The 16044-nt window shown below is 46.9% G+C and overlaps 4 protein-coding genes across 5 annotated transcripts; 1 reads left to right on the forward strand and 3 right to left on the reverse strand.

Annotated features, from left to right (window-relative positions):
• The first annotated feature begins 4862 nt into the window (after positions 1-4862).
• Positions 4863-6041, forward strand: LOC101781594 (expansin-B9). The gene is made up of 3 exons (XM_004983677.3): positions 4863-5156; positions 5290-5474; positions 5568-6041. The coding sequence occupies exons 1-3, from the start codon at positions 4863-4865 to the stop codon at positions 5890-5892; spliced, it is 804 nt and encodes a 267-aa protein (XP_004983734.1). The 3' UTR covers positions 5893-6041.
• Positions 6042-6203: 162 nt separating this feature from the next.
• LOC101758536 (U-box domain-containing protein 33) lies at positions 6204-11776 on the reverse strand. Of its 2 annotated transcripts, none has more exons than XM_004986771.4 (9): positions 11468-11776; positions 10536-10657; positions 10316-10437; positions 10113-10217; positions 9440-9866; positions 9222-9362; positions 8607-9155; positions 7767-8531; positions 6204-6777 (listed from the first exon to the last, which is right to left on the reverse strand). In XM_004986771.4, exons 1-9 carry the CDS (start codon positions 11727-11729, stop codon positions 6580-6582), a joined length of 2691 nt encoding a protein of 896 aa, XP_004986828.1. In that variant the 5' UTR covers positions 11730-11776; the 3' UTR covers positions 6204-6579. The 2 variants fall into 2 exon arrangements, with proteins under 2 accessions (XP_004986828.1, XP_022678590.1); XM_022822855.1 differs by lacking the exon at positions 11468-11776 and adding an exon at positions 11151-11430.
• Positions 11777-12439: 663 nt separating this feature from the next.
• LOC111255825 (U-box domain-containing protein 70-like) lies at positions 12440-13614 on the reverse strand. Its single transcript, XM_022823190.1, has 2 exons — positions 12863-13614; positions 12440-12756 (listed from the first exon to the last, which is right to left on the reverse strand). The coding sequence occupies exons 1-2, from the start codon at positions 13289-13291 to the stop codon at positions 12574-12576; spliced, it is 612 nt and encodes a 203-aa protein (XP_022678925.1). The 5' UTR covers positions 13292-13614; the 3' UTR covers positions 12440-12573.
• LOC111258467 (U-box domain-containing protein 70-like) lies at positions 13538-14657 on the reverse strand. Its single transcript, XM_022829747.1, has 3 exons — positions 14523-14657; positions 13723-14349; positions 13538-13624 (listed from the first exon to the last, which is right to left on the reverse strand). Exons 1-3 carry the CDS (start codon positions 14655-14657, stop codon positions 13538-13540), a joined length of 849 nt encoding a protein of 282 aa, XP_022685482.1.
• Between the last annotated feature and the right edge of the window lie 1387 nt (positions 14658-16044).

The following is a 16044-nucleotide window of genomic DNA, read 5'->3' on the forward strand; positions in this document are numbered from 1 at the left end:
TACCGGCGGCGGGACTAGGTCGGGAAAGCCTCTCCGTGCCCTCATGCACCCGTGCGTGGCAACAGCTCCTCGGGAGATGGCCGGAGCCACTCCCTCCACGGCGGCGGGCGGCGGCACCTACGGCCGGTTGCGGCTACGCACGACGACGGCGCAACCTACCCCGACGACTACTACTACACCATCCTGGCATCCCAAGGACCTACCTACGACTACCCAAGAAGGAAGAGAGCAAGCGCAAGGAGGTGCTCACCGTGAGCAGGAGGTGCGGCGACGGCGGACAGAAACGGGGGCAAGTTCTGGCACGCCGGCGGGGAAGCTGGGCAACAAGTGGCTAGGGGTGTTGGTGGGGTATGTGTGGAGATGTAGACAGAGGGAATCGACGAGAGCGGCGGTGTGGTGGGGGAATTTTACCCGGCGGCGGCGGCTTGGACAGAGAAGCGGCGGCGGTGAAAAGAGCGGCGGTAAAACGGGCGGCGCGGGAGCGGTAGATATACAAACGTTTTACTGCACGCATGGGCGACACCGTGGTCTACTCGTAGGCTTGCGTGGTGAGGAGGTGGCGTAGCTGCCGCGCTGGCGGGCGACCGAGGACGGCGGCGGCGACACATCGAGCTTGCTCTGTCGCCCCTTCCCTTTTTCATTTTCTGACACTCGAACTTCAGACCTAAGTCACGGTCGATTTCCAATCCAACGGTGCACAAGTGTCTTAATCAAAGTTGGAGATAAACTTGAACTCTCCAAGTTTTATTTTTGCTCTGACCCGAGATAATCATCCGAATATAGTCAAATTTTGAATCCTTTCTTCCATTTGCCTGAATTCCTCTGAAATTCGGCATTCAGTTCGTCAGTTACATGACAGTGCCATTTACCTCACTTTGTGAATGAATTCAGTGATCCAAATCCCTTCCTTGTAGTCCAACTTCTTCCCATATGTGTTCTACAACATCTAAGGATTCCATTTTGCCCAAAAACACCTACACCTTTTGATCTACATTCCTCTGAAATCGGCTCCAAACTCGGCCATATATTGCTGTTTTCAGACTTAGCCATTTTCAGCAAGGCTGCCTACTGTGACAAAGTGCCGACTTTAGGCCTCCATTTGAAATGGTTCCCTCTACTATTCCTGATCAACAACACTTGAAGATTCTTGTCCAAAGTCCACACTTTAATATGGTATAGTTGTTTGGATCCACTTATTTGAAAATTTCAACAGAATTTAATTTCCAAAAAAATGAACTCTGTGCTGTTTTTCTGAAACTGCTGTTGTCGGACGGGGAACAGTAACCTTGTTTTTCATTTTCTTTCTTTGATTTTCTTGAGGTATTCAGGACCAATCCTTGTCCCAAATTTTGATCCTTAAGTTCTAATCACCCTTACACCTCCATTCCATATTTTTGCCAAATTTTTCTGAATTTCGAATTCAAAATTCAAATTTCGGTCAAATTTGACCCGAATTTGATTTTTGGCCAATTTCTTCTTCTTTTCTTCATGAATTGCTTCCATTTCTTTGGAGTTACTTTGGTGACTAAAAATGGTAGGTATTAACCTTTTTGTCAAAGAAACGACGCAGGTAGCTGCGTAGTGATTCGTCCTTTAGTTGCTTGACTTGTGCTAAGTCAATTCTATTACCAGAGCACTGCATTGCTCCCGCGTAGTTGCTTGTAAAAGCTTTCTTAAGGTCTTGCCATGAGTCGATGGAGTTTGGCCTTAATGATTCGAGCTAGGTCAGTGGTGTTGGTTCCATGCATACGGGAAAGTTGAGAACCTTTGTGTCGTCACCGCCACCTATGGCCTAGACTACTAAGGAGTAGCAGCAGAGCCAATGAACTAGGTCTTACTTGCTGTCATACTTGGTTATTCCCATGGGTTTAAATTTCTCGGGTAAGATAGCGTTTTGGAAACGTCTTGTGAAGGTAGGGAAGTTGTCGTTGTCTTCACCTCTGTAGTCTTGGTCAACTTCACGTTCGCGGCGGATGTTATTGATTACATTGCGTGCATCGTGATTGTTGTTTAGTTGATCTCTGAGGTCGATGACTACGCGCGGTTATTCTGGGTTATCTCTGGTGTTGCGTCCACCTCCCCCGGGGTTCGAGCGACTACCCTCAGGTATGTCTCTGTTTTGCCTTGGGCCCTCGACTAAATCTCGATTCTGTCTAGGTGCCTCGGTTTCAATTCGATGGTGCCTGGGTGCTTCAGCCTCGTTTCGCCAATGCTGGCTTCCTCGTGGTGTCGAGTGGATGGTCCTCCGTGGCCTCTGCTATTTTCATACTGACTTCTTACTGATTGTGAGTGAGACATGGATGGTCCTCGTTCGTATGCATGTTCTGCTATTTGCCCTATCAAGACACTATATTTGTCTTGGGGCATAATGTGGGAGAGCATGTTGATGGAGGCCACGGCGGTGAGCGGTGTGTTGTGTTGTCATCCTAGAACTGCTTCAAAAGCTCTATCCAGGTTGACCACTGGGAAGTTAGATGCGAGTAGTTGTTGTCGATGTGCTCTCTGAGCGTTTCTTGCCATCGTTGGGCTTTCTGGCTGCTGGTTTCATCTCCCAGGGCATTGGCAGATAACTCATCTTGCGAGACTTCGGTCGCCTGGTGGTTTAGTTGTTGGGGAGTCCTCTGTTCCTGGGGTTGACCGCTATTTCCCGCTCCATCGGCGAATGTGCGAATGTGATCATGGTGAAAAGTTCTCTGTCGGGTGAGTAGCTACCCGAGCTCGATGTGATGACTTTTGTGGAGCCATCTTCTTCATAAATTTGAGACAATGGGGTACCCTCTTGGTAAGGGAGGATATCCAAGTGCGTGATGAGGCGGGATTCGTTGTTCTGGTTGAGGAACAACGGCCTCATGCCTAGCCAGTAAACGACTTGTGAGGTTGATGTAATTACCAGGTCCTGCTGCGGTCTTGATAAAGGGAATTCTTCGAGGGAGTCCGAGTTGGAGTTGTGACCTTCAATCATCTCCAATTCGACTCGAGTTCTGGACAGAATTGATTGATGAGTTGAAGACATGTTTCGGAGTCCTAACAGAAGTTGTCTTGGAGTTGTATTCGATTTGCGCGATAGCTGGGTACTACAAGAAATAGACAAGCGGCGCCGAGGATTCAGAACAAAGCTCATGGTGGGCAATGCTTGGTTGCATGGCCATCAGCCTCCAGACCAACTGAATTTGTGGGGCTCGACATTCCTGATCTTCACATTGCCTCTTTCTCCTTGAGAATGAGGTGGCTATGGCTGCAAAAAACTGATTCCTACAGCCCCTGGAGGTACATGCAACTTGATTTCGGGCAAGATCATGTTCTGCAGCAGTTATTCCAGGCATGCATTGAGGTGCAACTAGGAGATGGAAATTTAGCATTATTTTGGACAGACAAACGGTTGGATCACTCATCGCCATGCATCATTGCACCAGAGCTATGCAACCTGATCAGACCAAGAATCAAACGCGGATGGACAGTGGCCCAAGCTTTACAACACAAGCAATGGATTCAAGACATTGCCGGACGGTTAACCGTAACCACCATTTCTCAATATGTTGCTCTTTGGCACGCCCTGCAAGGGATTCAGCTAAGTGCACGCGTAGAAGACACCGTCACTTGGAGATGGGATCTCTCCGGCACTTATTCAGCGAAATCAGCATACAAGGTGTTCTTCAAGACTGCTATCACATTCGCTGCAGATGAACCCATCTGGAAAGCGTGGGCACCGCTCAAAGTGAAGTTTTTCATGTGGCTTACGATCAAGGATCGGTTGTGGATGGCGGACAGGAGACAACGACGCAGATTGCAAGATCAAGCTGCTTGTGCACTATGTGACCAAGAACAGGAGACTGCAGATCATCTGTTCTCCAAATGCTCTTACACGCAGCAAGTTTGGCACGAGGTCAGCGGGTTCCTGAACATACAGAATTGCACTCTAGCACAAGGGGTCTCTCTACTTGATTGGTGGCTTCAGAAGAGAAGGGACATCAACACTCTCAAAAGAAGAGGCTTGGACTCCGCCTTCATGCTAATCTCGTGGAAACTATGGAAGGAACGCAATGATCAAGTGTTCAATCAATCGTCGGTCAAGAGCGTTGGACGTTTGGTTAGGGAGATTTCAGAAGAGGGGCAGCTCTGGTGTGCTTCGGGCGCAAAATATCTTGCCTCTCTAGGTTGGCCGGCGCCAGGTGGTTCGTTGGGCGAGGCATAGCTGTCTCTTGCTGTTCCTAATCAGTTATCTGGTTGTTTACATTTTCGTGCTATCTCTCATTTGTGACATTCCGTGTGCGTGTGACTGTTCGCCTGTGTTGTACAAAGATACGTAGCTCTCCAACGTATTCACGAAAAAAATTATTATAGCGTTACACCGTACGAGTTCGTATCTATATTCTATCCTACTCCTAGTTTGGATCGGCGATTTCGAAGAGCAGTAGTCGAGCTACTCTAGCGGTATGTCATCGATCCTCGCAATAGATCGAGAATGGCTTGAACTCATGCATCCCAGTGTCCCATCATCATGCATCTATGCCTCCGTTCCAAACTTCAACACGAGCGAGGCCGTACATCGGAGCATGGAGCGTTCGCGCGCGGGGGCGCACAGCCCAACGCCGGCCGGCCGCTCGCTCCACCCGAACGCGTGGGCAAACAACCGTCGAAACATCCCAAACCACGCACCGGCCGGCCGAAACCTGGGGCGCTCTCGCACGTCGTCCGTCCGACGCTAGCGGTCGCCCGGCCTGCGCGCGCGGCCGCGGCGTCGCACCCCCTACTGCTCCACCACCCGTCCCTCTCCATAAGTAGCCCGTCCCCGCACACTTTGTTTTGTCACAATCACAGGTCACAACCACACACAAGCACATTCGAATAACAGTTTGGCAGAGATGGGATCCCTCGCCAACATCGTGGCCGTGGCGGCCGTCCTGGCGGCGCTCGGCGGCGGCGGCTCGTGCGGGCCCCCGAAGTTCCCGCCCGGCCCCAACATCACGGCCAGCTACACCGGCAAGTGGCTCCCCGCCAGGGCCACCTGGTACGGCAAGCCCACCGGCGCCGGCCCCGACGACAACGGCGGCGCCTGCGGCATCAAGGACGTGAACCTGCCGCCCTACAGCGGCATGACCGCCTGCGGCAACGTCCCCATCTTCAAGGACGGCAAGGGCTGCGGCTCATGCTACGAGGTGCGCGCATTGCTTGCACATTGCATTGCGTGACGTATTCGCGTGCGTGCACAGCCAGCACACAGGGCGGTTCTTGAAATATACTAGATGTTATATATAATATATAAACTGCTCGTGGCGTTGCTGCATGCAGATCAGATGCAAGGCGCCGGTGGAGTGCTCTAACCAGCCGGTGACGGTGTTCATCACCGACATGAACTACGAGCCCATCGCCCCCTATCATTTCGACCTCAGCGGCAAGGCCTTCGGCGCCCTGGCCAAGCCCGGCCTCAACGACAAGCTCCGCCACGCCGGGATCATCGACTTGGAGTTCAGGAGGTCATTACATTGCTCGATCTATCAAAACTCATCCACGATCTGTGCAAGCCGTACGTGCAAAAGGTGACAGTGTATCAACTGTGCGGCCTGCAGGGTTCGGTGCAAGTACACCGGTGGGCAGAAGATCGTGTTCCACGTGGAGAAGGCGTGCAACCCCAACTACCTGGCGGTGCTAGTCAAGTTCGTCGCTGACGACGGCGACATCGTGCAGATGGAGCTCAAGGACAAGGCGTCGCCGGAGTGGAGGCCGATGAAGCTCTCCTGGGGCGCCATCTGGAGGATGGACACGCCCAAGGAGCTCAAGGGCCCCTTCTCCATCCGCATCACCAGCGAGTCCGGCAAGAAGCTCGTCGCCACCGACGTCATCCCGGCCAACTGGAAGGCCGACACGGCCTACCAGTCCAACATCCAGTTCTAGATTTCCTACCACTTGCATTGATCCGTGCCGCAGGAAGTGGTCGCCGATTCGCCGTTAACCATATTGACATTATTTCTGAATTCTGATTTGTAACCCTTTGATATATTTCTGACACAGGCTCACCTTTTGTTCGGGTCCATGAATTCCAAAGTGTGCAAAAGATATCTGTCATCATTGATGGACACTTGATACTGCTTATCTAAGCATCAAACTGTTCCAATTTTACTTGCAGATCGAATGTGAAAAGTGCAGTGCTTCCATATCCACATAACCAAAGCTTATCACATGGCATGGAAAACATTAGATATAAATTAATTTCTACATCTCGTGAAATGGTTCATCTCCAGGAGAACATGCTCTGGTTACAAAAATTTGATCTGCTGAATACTTGCAGTTCCTCCTGAGTATCTAACAAAGCACAACCCTCAATGCCGATTGAACCTGGAAGGCTGGAACACTTTTGTTCCAAGCACAACACTCATGTACAAATGAATTCAATGCAAGTTGCGGCTCGCTACGTTTCAGAAAGAAGATTTCTGATGGAACAATAGAATATCGAATCATAATTGTAACAAAGTTCAAGCTTAATGGACCAATTGTGGTCTTCTTGTCTGCTTCATCTTTGCTTCTCTTAATGGCATGATGCACTGATCTCCTGCAAGTTCTCGAAGAAGGAAAAAAAAACAATTACGATGGTGGCTTCTGCTGTTGCTTGAAATGTTCCTGTATGGCAGAATGAAGAGCGCGATTCGGGATGAGATGATGGTGTGCCAGAGGTAATTTTGTCATTGGGGACATGCTACGCCCACTGTGGAGCCATCCCTTTATGACCTCTGCTTCGTAAGTGTACCCATCAGCGGCAATATGAGGATTCCTCATGACCACCTACAATTTTGTTTCACGAAAAAAAATAGAACCAATTGTTAGTAAATCAACGTTATTACGACACTTCACATCACTATATGAATTTGTTTTCTACTTCAGCAAGCACAAGAATTCTCTACTTTAACAAGCAAACAATATTCGATAGCCCTTGCTTCCTGGCACCAACAAAAATCTGTAAGATGAAGCCAAAATAATAAATCTGGATGAGATTGGATGCAGTAACTAGTTTGACATGACTAACTTTTTGGTACATGATAGTGTGAGTTTGTAGGTTGAAGACCCCAGTACGAAGTTTACCCCTATGACCAACAAAAGCTACTATTAGTTGGAAATGATTTTTTCTTGGTTAACTTCAGAAAAATATGAGCATTTTGAATCATGAAGATAGGTGATGTGTTATATTAACCAAAAAATCCAAACTAATGGTTTTATGTTCTGAAAAAAAAAACTGCTGCCGTATCATATTTTTGTTTTAAAAAAACTCAACCACGGGGGAAGACTCCACCCAGGATTTGTTCTAAGAAGGTGTCGTGCTTCACCCGGGTCGGGGTGGGAGTTTCAACGACTCCCAGAGTTCAACGCTCTAACCAGTCCACCACAAGAAGCTTGGCCCGTATCTTAATTTTGACATATTGTTAGACTAAGAACACCAGAGGTCTATTTAATAAGTTAGAAAATCTAATCCAGCACTAAGCTCCAAGAAGAGCTAACACAAAAAATGACTTTCAGATGGTTTCAGGATGGAGAATGACACTCTTGGAAACTAAGAGAGTTTTGGGATGGGGTTGTATTTCTATAACACTCAACTGCAGCAAACAAAAACACTTATTGCTTACAGTTGAGAACTGCAATTTCTATGTTTTTTCAGCAGTATGAGTTACTCCGGTTGTCTTGAGCCCTGTAAATAAACTACACAACATTTTGGTTTTCTTATTCTAGTGAAATGCATAACTAAAGATACAGGCACAATAAATGGACATAAAACATACCTGAGAAATAGGACAAAAGAAGCAAGAAGGTGTGTGCCTCTCAACAAACTGATGTCCAAATGATTGTGGTGTGGCTGACAGTGAAGCTGACTTCACCAGGGGCTCAATCACGCACCAGACATCACTCATACGATAAGGACGCCTTCTTCTGCTAAGCTCTGCACACTGCAGACCAAGAAGCATCAGCTTCTTGGCTTGCACAAATGGCCACTGCCCAGCAGATTTGTCAACAAGAAGCTCCAACTCATCTCTGTCAAGTGCATCCTCCACTGCCCTTCCAATGCCTAAAGCTGGCTTCCCAGTTACCATCTGGAGTATGACAATGCCCAAAGAGTATATGTCAGACCGTGCTGTTAGCTCCCCGGTTGTAAGAAATTCAGGGTCCATGTAGGAAAAAGTCCCTCTTGGGCTTGTTGTTTGGTAGATGCTTGTGGACATTGTGCTAGATTTAACTAGGAGGCAAGATATGCCAAAATCACTGAGTTTGCTGACCAAATTGGCATCAAGGAGGATGTTTGCAGGCTTGAGGTCACCATGGATTACTGGGTGAGGCTTGTTAGAGTGAAGGAAGACGAGTGCAGAGCATATCTCACCAATGATCCTTGTACGGACTTGCCATGTTAGTGGAGGCGTGTCGTTTTCACAGGCTAGACGGTCTTCAAGGCTTCCGTTTGGTAGGAATTCATACACAAGACCTGAAGCTTCCGAGCAAGAACCCATAAGAGTTACGAGGTTTGGGTGCCTCACCCTACTAAGAACAACAACCTGCACAGTAAAATCACTTTAGTAAGACCAAACAGTAACATACATTGCATAATTCAAGCTTTTGGCTATTCTTACTTCTTGCCGAAATTGTGATTGCCCTTGTAGGTTATGAGAGCGCAGCATCTTAATTGCCACTGTTGTGTTGCGCAGGAAACCTCTGTAGACACGCCCAAATCCACCTTCACCAATTTTCACTGTGTCACTGAAATTCTGTGTTGCCAACTGCAGCTCTAACAAAGAGAATTCAGTATTCCATGTCAAACTTGAGTACGATACTGTCTTTTCTTTCTCTTTACGCAGCTCATCTGCATCCTTGAGTGCATTGTCCCTTTCATGCTTCAGTTTATCATACTCCAACTGCTGTGAATGAATAAGGGATTTACTTGTTGCCAACGTATCCTCAAGATCCTTGACAATGCCACCATATTCATCTACTCGTTGCTCCAATGTCGCCTTCTGTTCACTCATCTTAACAAGCTTATCAATGATGTCATCTCTGTCCTGTTTAAGTGCATCCATTTCTTGCTTCATCAATTCTATGACACCATTTGCCTTCGCTAGAGCTTCTATGACTTCTTTCCTCTGCTTGGCCTCGTTTAAAGATGTATCATCAAAATTGTTTGCCTGTAATCATCAGAACTTTGTGTCAAATTCTACATGGTTTTCATGCTAATGTGGTGAAGATTTTACCTTTCGGTGAAACAAAATCGGTTCTTCTTCTGCTCTTTGTCTCCTCATAGATTCATCAAATGTTTGTTTCTGATGCTTCTCATCCTCAGTGAAGGCTTCTTCAAGTTTATCAAATATGTCAATATTTGAATTCATGGCATCCTGTCATGCACCAGCATCTGATCAGATTAAGTCCCAACTCAACCATCTATTGCTTAATTTGGGTCCAAAAAGCAAACCTGTTCACAGTATGAAGCCGGATTTTGAAGATGACGCCCCTCATGCACAGAGGGTAGGATTTCAGAGGCATCATGACTAGGTGTTGAAAACGAGCTGGAGTCACTGAACCCCTCATCAGTCACAGTAGAGGATGTTTGGTGCGAACTTGGAAAACTTCCTCTTGGAACGCTATCCCAGGAATTGGCAGAATTATCTTCTATGCTTTGCCTGCTAAACGTTGTCCGCACAGACAATCGAGAAGGTAGTCGCAATGATGTTCTAACAGATGCAGCCACAACCTTTTCTGACATTGACCTCTGTATGTGACCATCAACCTCTTTGCTTGCATATCCGTTTGGTTGTCCACCCCACTCAGATAAAGTGGATATTGAACTTTTGCTAGCTGGGAGTGCTGCTGCATTGTGAGATACAGGAGCACCAGCCTCCCTGCTTAAAGTTAAGTTTAGAGAAAATAATTAAGTGCTTATAGGAAAAAAAACTGAACAGAAACAAAATGGTAGGATCTAAAATGTGATGTGCAGACAGGGACAAGAATAATCTTAAATCGATATGCAAATAGGAGGTCCAAGTTAGATTCAGTACAGTAGCATGGTTTGCACCCTGCTCATAGACAAACTCACATTAGCTAACATTATGAGATGGAGAATGTGCTGCGTTAATCGAAATTCTGACCTGGTGTATATCAAATTTTCCTTGCAAACAAACCAAATCTTGCATGAAGCATCAGCTTTCTGCAGGACAGCAAGTGCCGTCTTGGACTTAGGCATTTTCATTTTCCTGGAATTAGGAAGTAGGGCGTCACTTAGTAGGATTTATAATCCACAACAGTATAACCAGTGGATGTGAATGCTGAAGCGTGAACCTTTGCCGCATACCTAGAGTAATGTTTGTCAGCAGCTGCTCCCATGATGAGTTTGCTCACACCGTGCAACGAAACAAGCTCCACGATCCCTTTAGCAACATTGTCATTTTCAGTCACAAGTTTCTCACATTTGACCTGAAAAGGGCATAATGCTTCAATAAATGCCCTGGCCATGCTCATTTAACTCTGAAATGCTTCTCGCAATAGAAAGACCGAAATATTATTGGTTGCACCTTCATTTTGGAGCACTGGTGAATGTACTCATCCATGTGCTTCTCAACCTTCTCCCTCTCATACTGTCTGTAAGCACTGACCTGCTCTGGTCTCAGTTTACTTACATGGAACTTGCTCCCCACTGATAAGTAATGAGAAGATATTGTAAGTGTATATATTACGCAAACGAAGTATCTAATTATAACAATCATCACATTCATACTGCATTTCAGCAGGACTTAACAAACACAAAGCATAACAGTAGGGCGTCCTAAACAACTTAAATTTACACAATAGGACTAGGTATCTTCTATTAACCAGAGGAAGAAAATAAGATACTAGCACCCCAGCATTGGGGTCAAATTCCGGTTACTATTTTTCAACTCTGAATTAATCTCACTCCATGACTGCAAATCTGTCAGAGTTCTGTTCTCCAGGTAAGAGAGAATTTCCAGGTATAATTTGTTGTATATATGAAAACCGGAATCTAGTTAACAACCAATTCCCTCGCCAAAAAAAAAACAACCAATTGGCGAAGCAGACAAGCGAATACAAATCCCAACGGCGCGGCCTTTGCACAACAACAGTAACCGCATTACTCGACCCAAGCCGAAAGAAAAACCTTCAGTACAAACCTAGCGGATAGGTGGAACCCCCTGCGCCGGCACATGGAGATCCCAAATGTTCTCACCGGAGTGAGCCACCGCGCCAAGTTGTTTCCTCCGCCGGCGACGGCGACGACGGGAGCGCCGCATTTGGGGTTCCGGTAAGTAAACAAACCAGAATGCTAAACGAGTAATTCAGGGAAATGCAAGGGCCCCCACGCAAATACACATCAGCAACCGCGTTGGCGCGTTCTTCTCAGTCAGAACCGCGCGAGCCCGATCGGCCGATGCGACGGTGAGGGTACGGTGTCGCGCGAGCAGCGAGGAAGCGAAGCGAGAGCACGTACTCATCGGGATCATCTGCGCCGGAACGTGGACGTGGGCCACCACCACGGCGGCGCCGGCCACGGCCGCGACGTGCCGGAGCGCCCACGTGAGAAGGGACCTGCCGCTCTTGCTGTGCTGCCCCGGCACCGCCACGAACACCTTCTCCTCCCCCTCCCCGTCCTCCTGCTCCTCGAATATCTCCGCCGTCGGCGCGCCGCCGGTGCTGGAGGAGAAGGAGCCGTCCCCGCCGCCGCCATTATTCTCCTCTACCCACGCGTCCATGATGGGCGGAGCGAAATGGCGCGCGCGTGCGTGCGGGGCAAGTCGAGGCGTGTGGGTTGGATTAGCCCGCGAGTTGATGGCGATCGCTAGCGCGGGAATAAATATCGCGGGTGTTGTTAGTTCGACGAGGCATAGGATCCTAACCAACCAACTGAACTGAGCTTAGTTCGCTCGGGCGGGTGGACTGGTCGCACTGCCACGTGGCACCCCGGGACCAATGACGCTGACAGATGGCCTACGTGTATGTGGTGCCAAAAAGATTTGACGGCAGCCCAAGTCAACCGGCGTGGGGGAGGCATCTACTGACTTGGCGTGTATATTTTTTCTGGAAGAATTATGCAAATGGTAAAGGGTGCCAAAGGGTAAACCTCTAATTAATTGAAGTAATTTTCTAAAATGTCACATTTTGGAAACTAAATTCAATTAATTGAAAATATGGAACCAATTCGCACCCCTTCAGCAAACGTATATACTTCAATACTGCAATTCCAACAATCTGTAGTGTGGTTCTAAAGAAAACAATTTGTAGGTGCATGGCGACCTGGGACATGATCGAACTCCTTTAGTCCCTCTTCTATAAAACATCTGTCTTCTGAATAATTAAGGTAAAAAAAATGTTTGACGATCCATCTTTGAGAACTCAGAACTTGGCAAGTTACAAAAATTGTTCTCTTTCCAAATCACAACCAGCTATGCACATGTTTCAACAATTTGTAGGTGCATGTCAAAGAAAAGGAAAGTTTCTAGCTTTCTTGCATCCCCTTCAGGAATCAGGATTCAAGCAGACGTGAATCAAGAATCATATAGATGAAGGCATATAAACTCCCAAAACGAGGGGCCTGTATCACGGCCCACGCTGAAGATGTTCTTGAATGGCTGAGCGAAGAGCGGAATTTGGAATTGTTGAACGGCTGGGAAGTGCTAGATTGGTCATGGGTGACGTGTCACGGGCTTCAAGCCAGTCCTTTATTGCATCAGCTTCATAGGTGAAACCATCCGCTGCGATATGCGGATTCCTCATAATATTCTGAGCTCATCAACAGCACCAATGCGAATATGTCAGCACAATTTCATGACTGAAAGCAACTACTATGGCATGACAATCAGAATTCAACGTGAAACAACATTCCTACCTGCAAAATGGGGCATAAAAAGTAATGTGGCACGCTGCTTTCATCCTGAATTGATGAAGATGTTGACGGACACGATGATAAGGAGGCACTCTTCATCATCGGCTCAACCACCAGCCACACATCAGTGGCAAGATCCGCTCGGCGCCTCCTTTTCTCCGCAGCACATCTCATACCGATGCGGGCAAGCTGCTGCGCTTGCACAAAGGGCCACTCACCGGCGGATCTGTCAATGATCGTGTGCAGTTCATCGTTGATCATTGCATCCTCCACTCTTTTCACTATCTCCCTTGGGTGTCCCCCTGTTAAGAGGCGTAGGATGATGATACCAAACGAGTAGGTGTCTGATCCTGAGGTCAGCTCACTGTGGGCCATGTATTCTGGGTCTGAGTAGAACATTGTCCCAATCGGATGGTCAGTAAGGTGGACCATGGTACTGGTTTCAGACGGGACAAGAAACCGAGCGATGCCGAAGTCTCCAAGCTTACTCACTAGATCAGCATCAAGGAGGATGTTGGAAGGCTTAAGGTCACCGTGGACAACCGGCTTGGGCTTATGACTGTGAAGGAAGATTAGTGCAGAACAAATCTCACCAATGATCCTTGTTCGGACTTGCCATGTGAGTGCAGGGGTGTTACCCTTGCAGGAAAGACGGTCTTCAAGGCTTCCATTAGGTAACTATTCGTACACAAGAGCAGCCACTTCATCGCAGGCTCCTAAGAGATTGACAAGATGTGGATGCCTCACTTTGGTAAGGATCAAAACCTAGAAATATTAGCATAAATGACGAATCACTTTGTATGACCTTTTTGTAAAAATTAGTATCATGAGAAATTGAGAATACAACATACTACTTTAATTACCTCACGCTGAAACTGCAGTAAGCCCTGGAGGTTCTCATTATGGCGTAAAATCTTAATGGCCACTGCGGTGTCACAGACAGTGCCCTTATAGACACGCCCATACCCACCTTCCCCAATCTTTAGTGACTCGCTGAAATTTTCTGTCGCCAGCTTCAGCTCAGCCAAGGAAAACTGTGCGTGTTTTTCAGGATATCTGATTGTGCTGTCCCTATCAGACTGCAAACGGTCGTCAAGGGTGCGTCTGTGTGCTTCTAACTCATTTTCTAGGACATTAGTATCATAATCGGTATCAGAAACACACTCCATTGGCGCCAAATTTGGTTCATTTTTCTCCTGAAACTTTGTGAGGTATTTGTCTCGGTCGATTTTAAGCTGAATCATTTCCTCTCTCAGTATTTCCATCTCGTGTTTATCCTTTTCATAAGCTTCTGAAGCCACTTCTGACTGTTGGGGTGACATCTGCTCACCTGCTCGGCAGAGTTTTTCAAGATATTCATCACGCTGGATCTTTAGCAATTCAATCTCTTTTTTCAGTTTTTTTATCAAGTACTGATCTGTGGCACGAGCTTCCTCAATTTGTCTTGAACGTTGCGTATCTTTTAAGAGGTACTCCTGCAATTTCTTAGCCTGAAAATGTAGTTCCATTAACTAGATATCATGTATACCAAATGGAAGGAGCGTGTGCTTAGTAAGTGACTTGGTAATGGAGAAATACTTCGTTCATGGCATCACGTGATTTCCAACTCCATATGTGATTTAATAGATATTAGTGAAAAGTGAAAAAATGGTAAAGAAATTACTGTCTTGTGGATGACTAGGAGCTCCTTCTCAACTTGTTGGCGCTGGCAAGATTCTTCAAAGTTTTCCTTCTTCAATCTCACAATTTCATCAAAGGCTTTTTGAAGCCTATCTTGCAAATCAGCATTGAAATCCATCTCCGCCTATGAAAAAGTTACAGATGTATAACTAAGAATATTTGCACGGATTGATGACAACCACCAAAAGAATCAGTTCAGGCTAATATTCTAACAGAGTCAAGGAGTATGTTAAGTTGGTTTGTGCAAACCAGATCTGTGTTGGGTGCAGAACTCTGAACATGTTCTGTCCGGGTCATCTTCATATCATCTGAGAGAGATGACACAAGTTCAGACTTAGAGCCACTATGCTTTGTACTGCTATTCCCATGCAAAGACAATAAATCTGAGTAGTCCACTTCATCGGACAGGAATGATGATATGCTGAATCTTGAGCTAGCACCTGAAAAAAGAAAAATCACATCAGAAGCAGTTAGGAGCAGGAATTACTGCTTATCCAACCATCTGTAAAATAATCTAAAGGGAAAGATATTAATCGATAATATAGGTACCCAGTTAATCCACCCTAAGCTCTACAGCATTGATAAGGAGGATTGGTCTCTACCTTTCCATCCACACCACTAATGAAAAGCCGAAACGGAAGCAAGCGAAGTTCAGGGAGCAATTTTCAGTAGGTAAAAAGAAAGGTTGATTTCTTTTTTTTGAAAGGAAAAGGGCACGAGAGTGTGCTTATTTCATTGATAGAGGAGGGTTACAGCCGGCGAACCGGGCAAAAAAGGGGAAAAGGGGAAAAAAAGGAAAAATAGAGCGGGGAGGCGCCTAGAGTGTTATGTTTACAAAAGAAGGGCCGCTAGGTCTCTCGCTCCCGCTGCTAACCACAAGTTGGTTGAGGATTTGATTTTCGCCATTAGTGATGTCGTCGGGGAACCCTGGTGGCGGAAGATTCGGGAATTTCGCTCGTTCCATATTTCCCACATAACGAGTAGGGCGAGGCTTCTGGTCGCTTTGCGCGGGATCCCTGTTGTTGATGTGATATTGGTCCACCAATCTATGGCCGTTATACTGTGCTTCCATTGACCCGGTTGCAGGCTTTCTTGTGACAACCATTGGGCCACGAGTTTCTAAATTTGTTTTGTGTATCTGCATTCAGCTAGGAGATGGTGCGCAGTCTCCATCGTGCATCGGCATAGGGTGCATGTTGGAGTGTGGTCCCAGCCCCGTTTTGCTAATCTGTCCGAAGTCCAAACCCTATTTTGGAGAATTAGCCAGGCAAAAACTTTGCATTTTGCTGGTGCCCAGGCTTGCCACACTGTTGCAAGGTTAGTCGTCTTCACACTACCTAGGAGTTGAGCCTTATATGCTGAAGCGATGGTGTATTGACCGCTCTGGGTGAATTTCCATGTAATTTTCCGTCCTCTTGGCTCGGATTTAATTGGTACTGTTGGATCAGAGGCCATAGTGCTACGAATTAGTTCAAAAGGGTGTTTGTAAGGCCTGTTGTGTGTTG

The sequence above is a fragment of the Setaria italica genome, chromosome IX (assembly GCF_000263155.2).
Source record: "Setaria italica strain Yugu1 chromosome IX, Setaria_italica_v2.0, whole genome shotgun sequence".
Taxonomy (NCBI): domain Eukaryota; kingdom Viridiplantae; phylum Streptophyta; class Magnoliopsida; order Poales; family Poaceae; genus Setaria; species Setaria italica.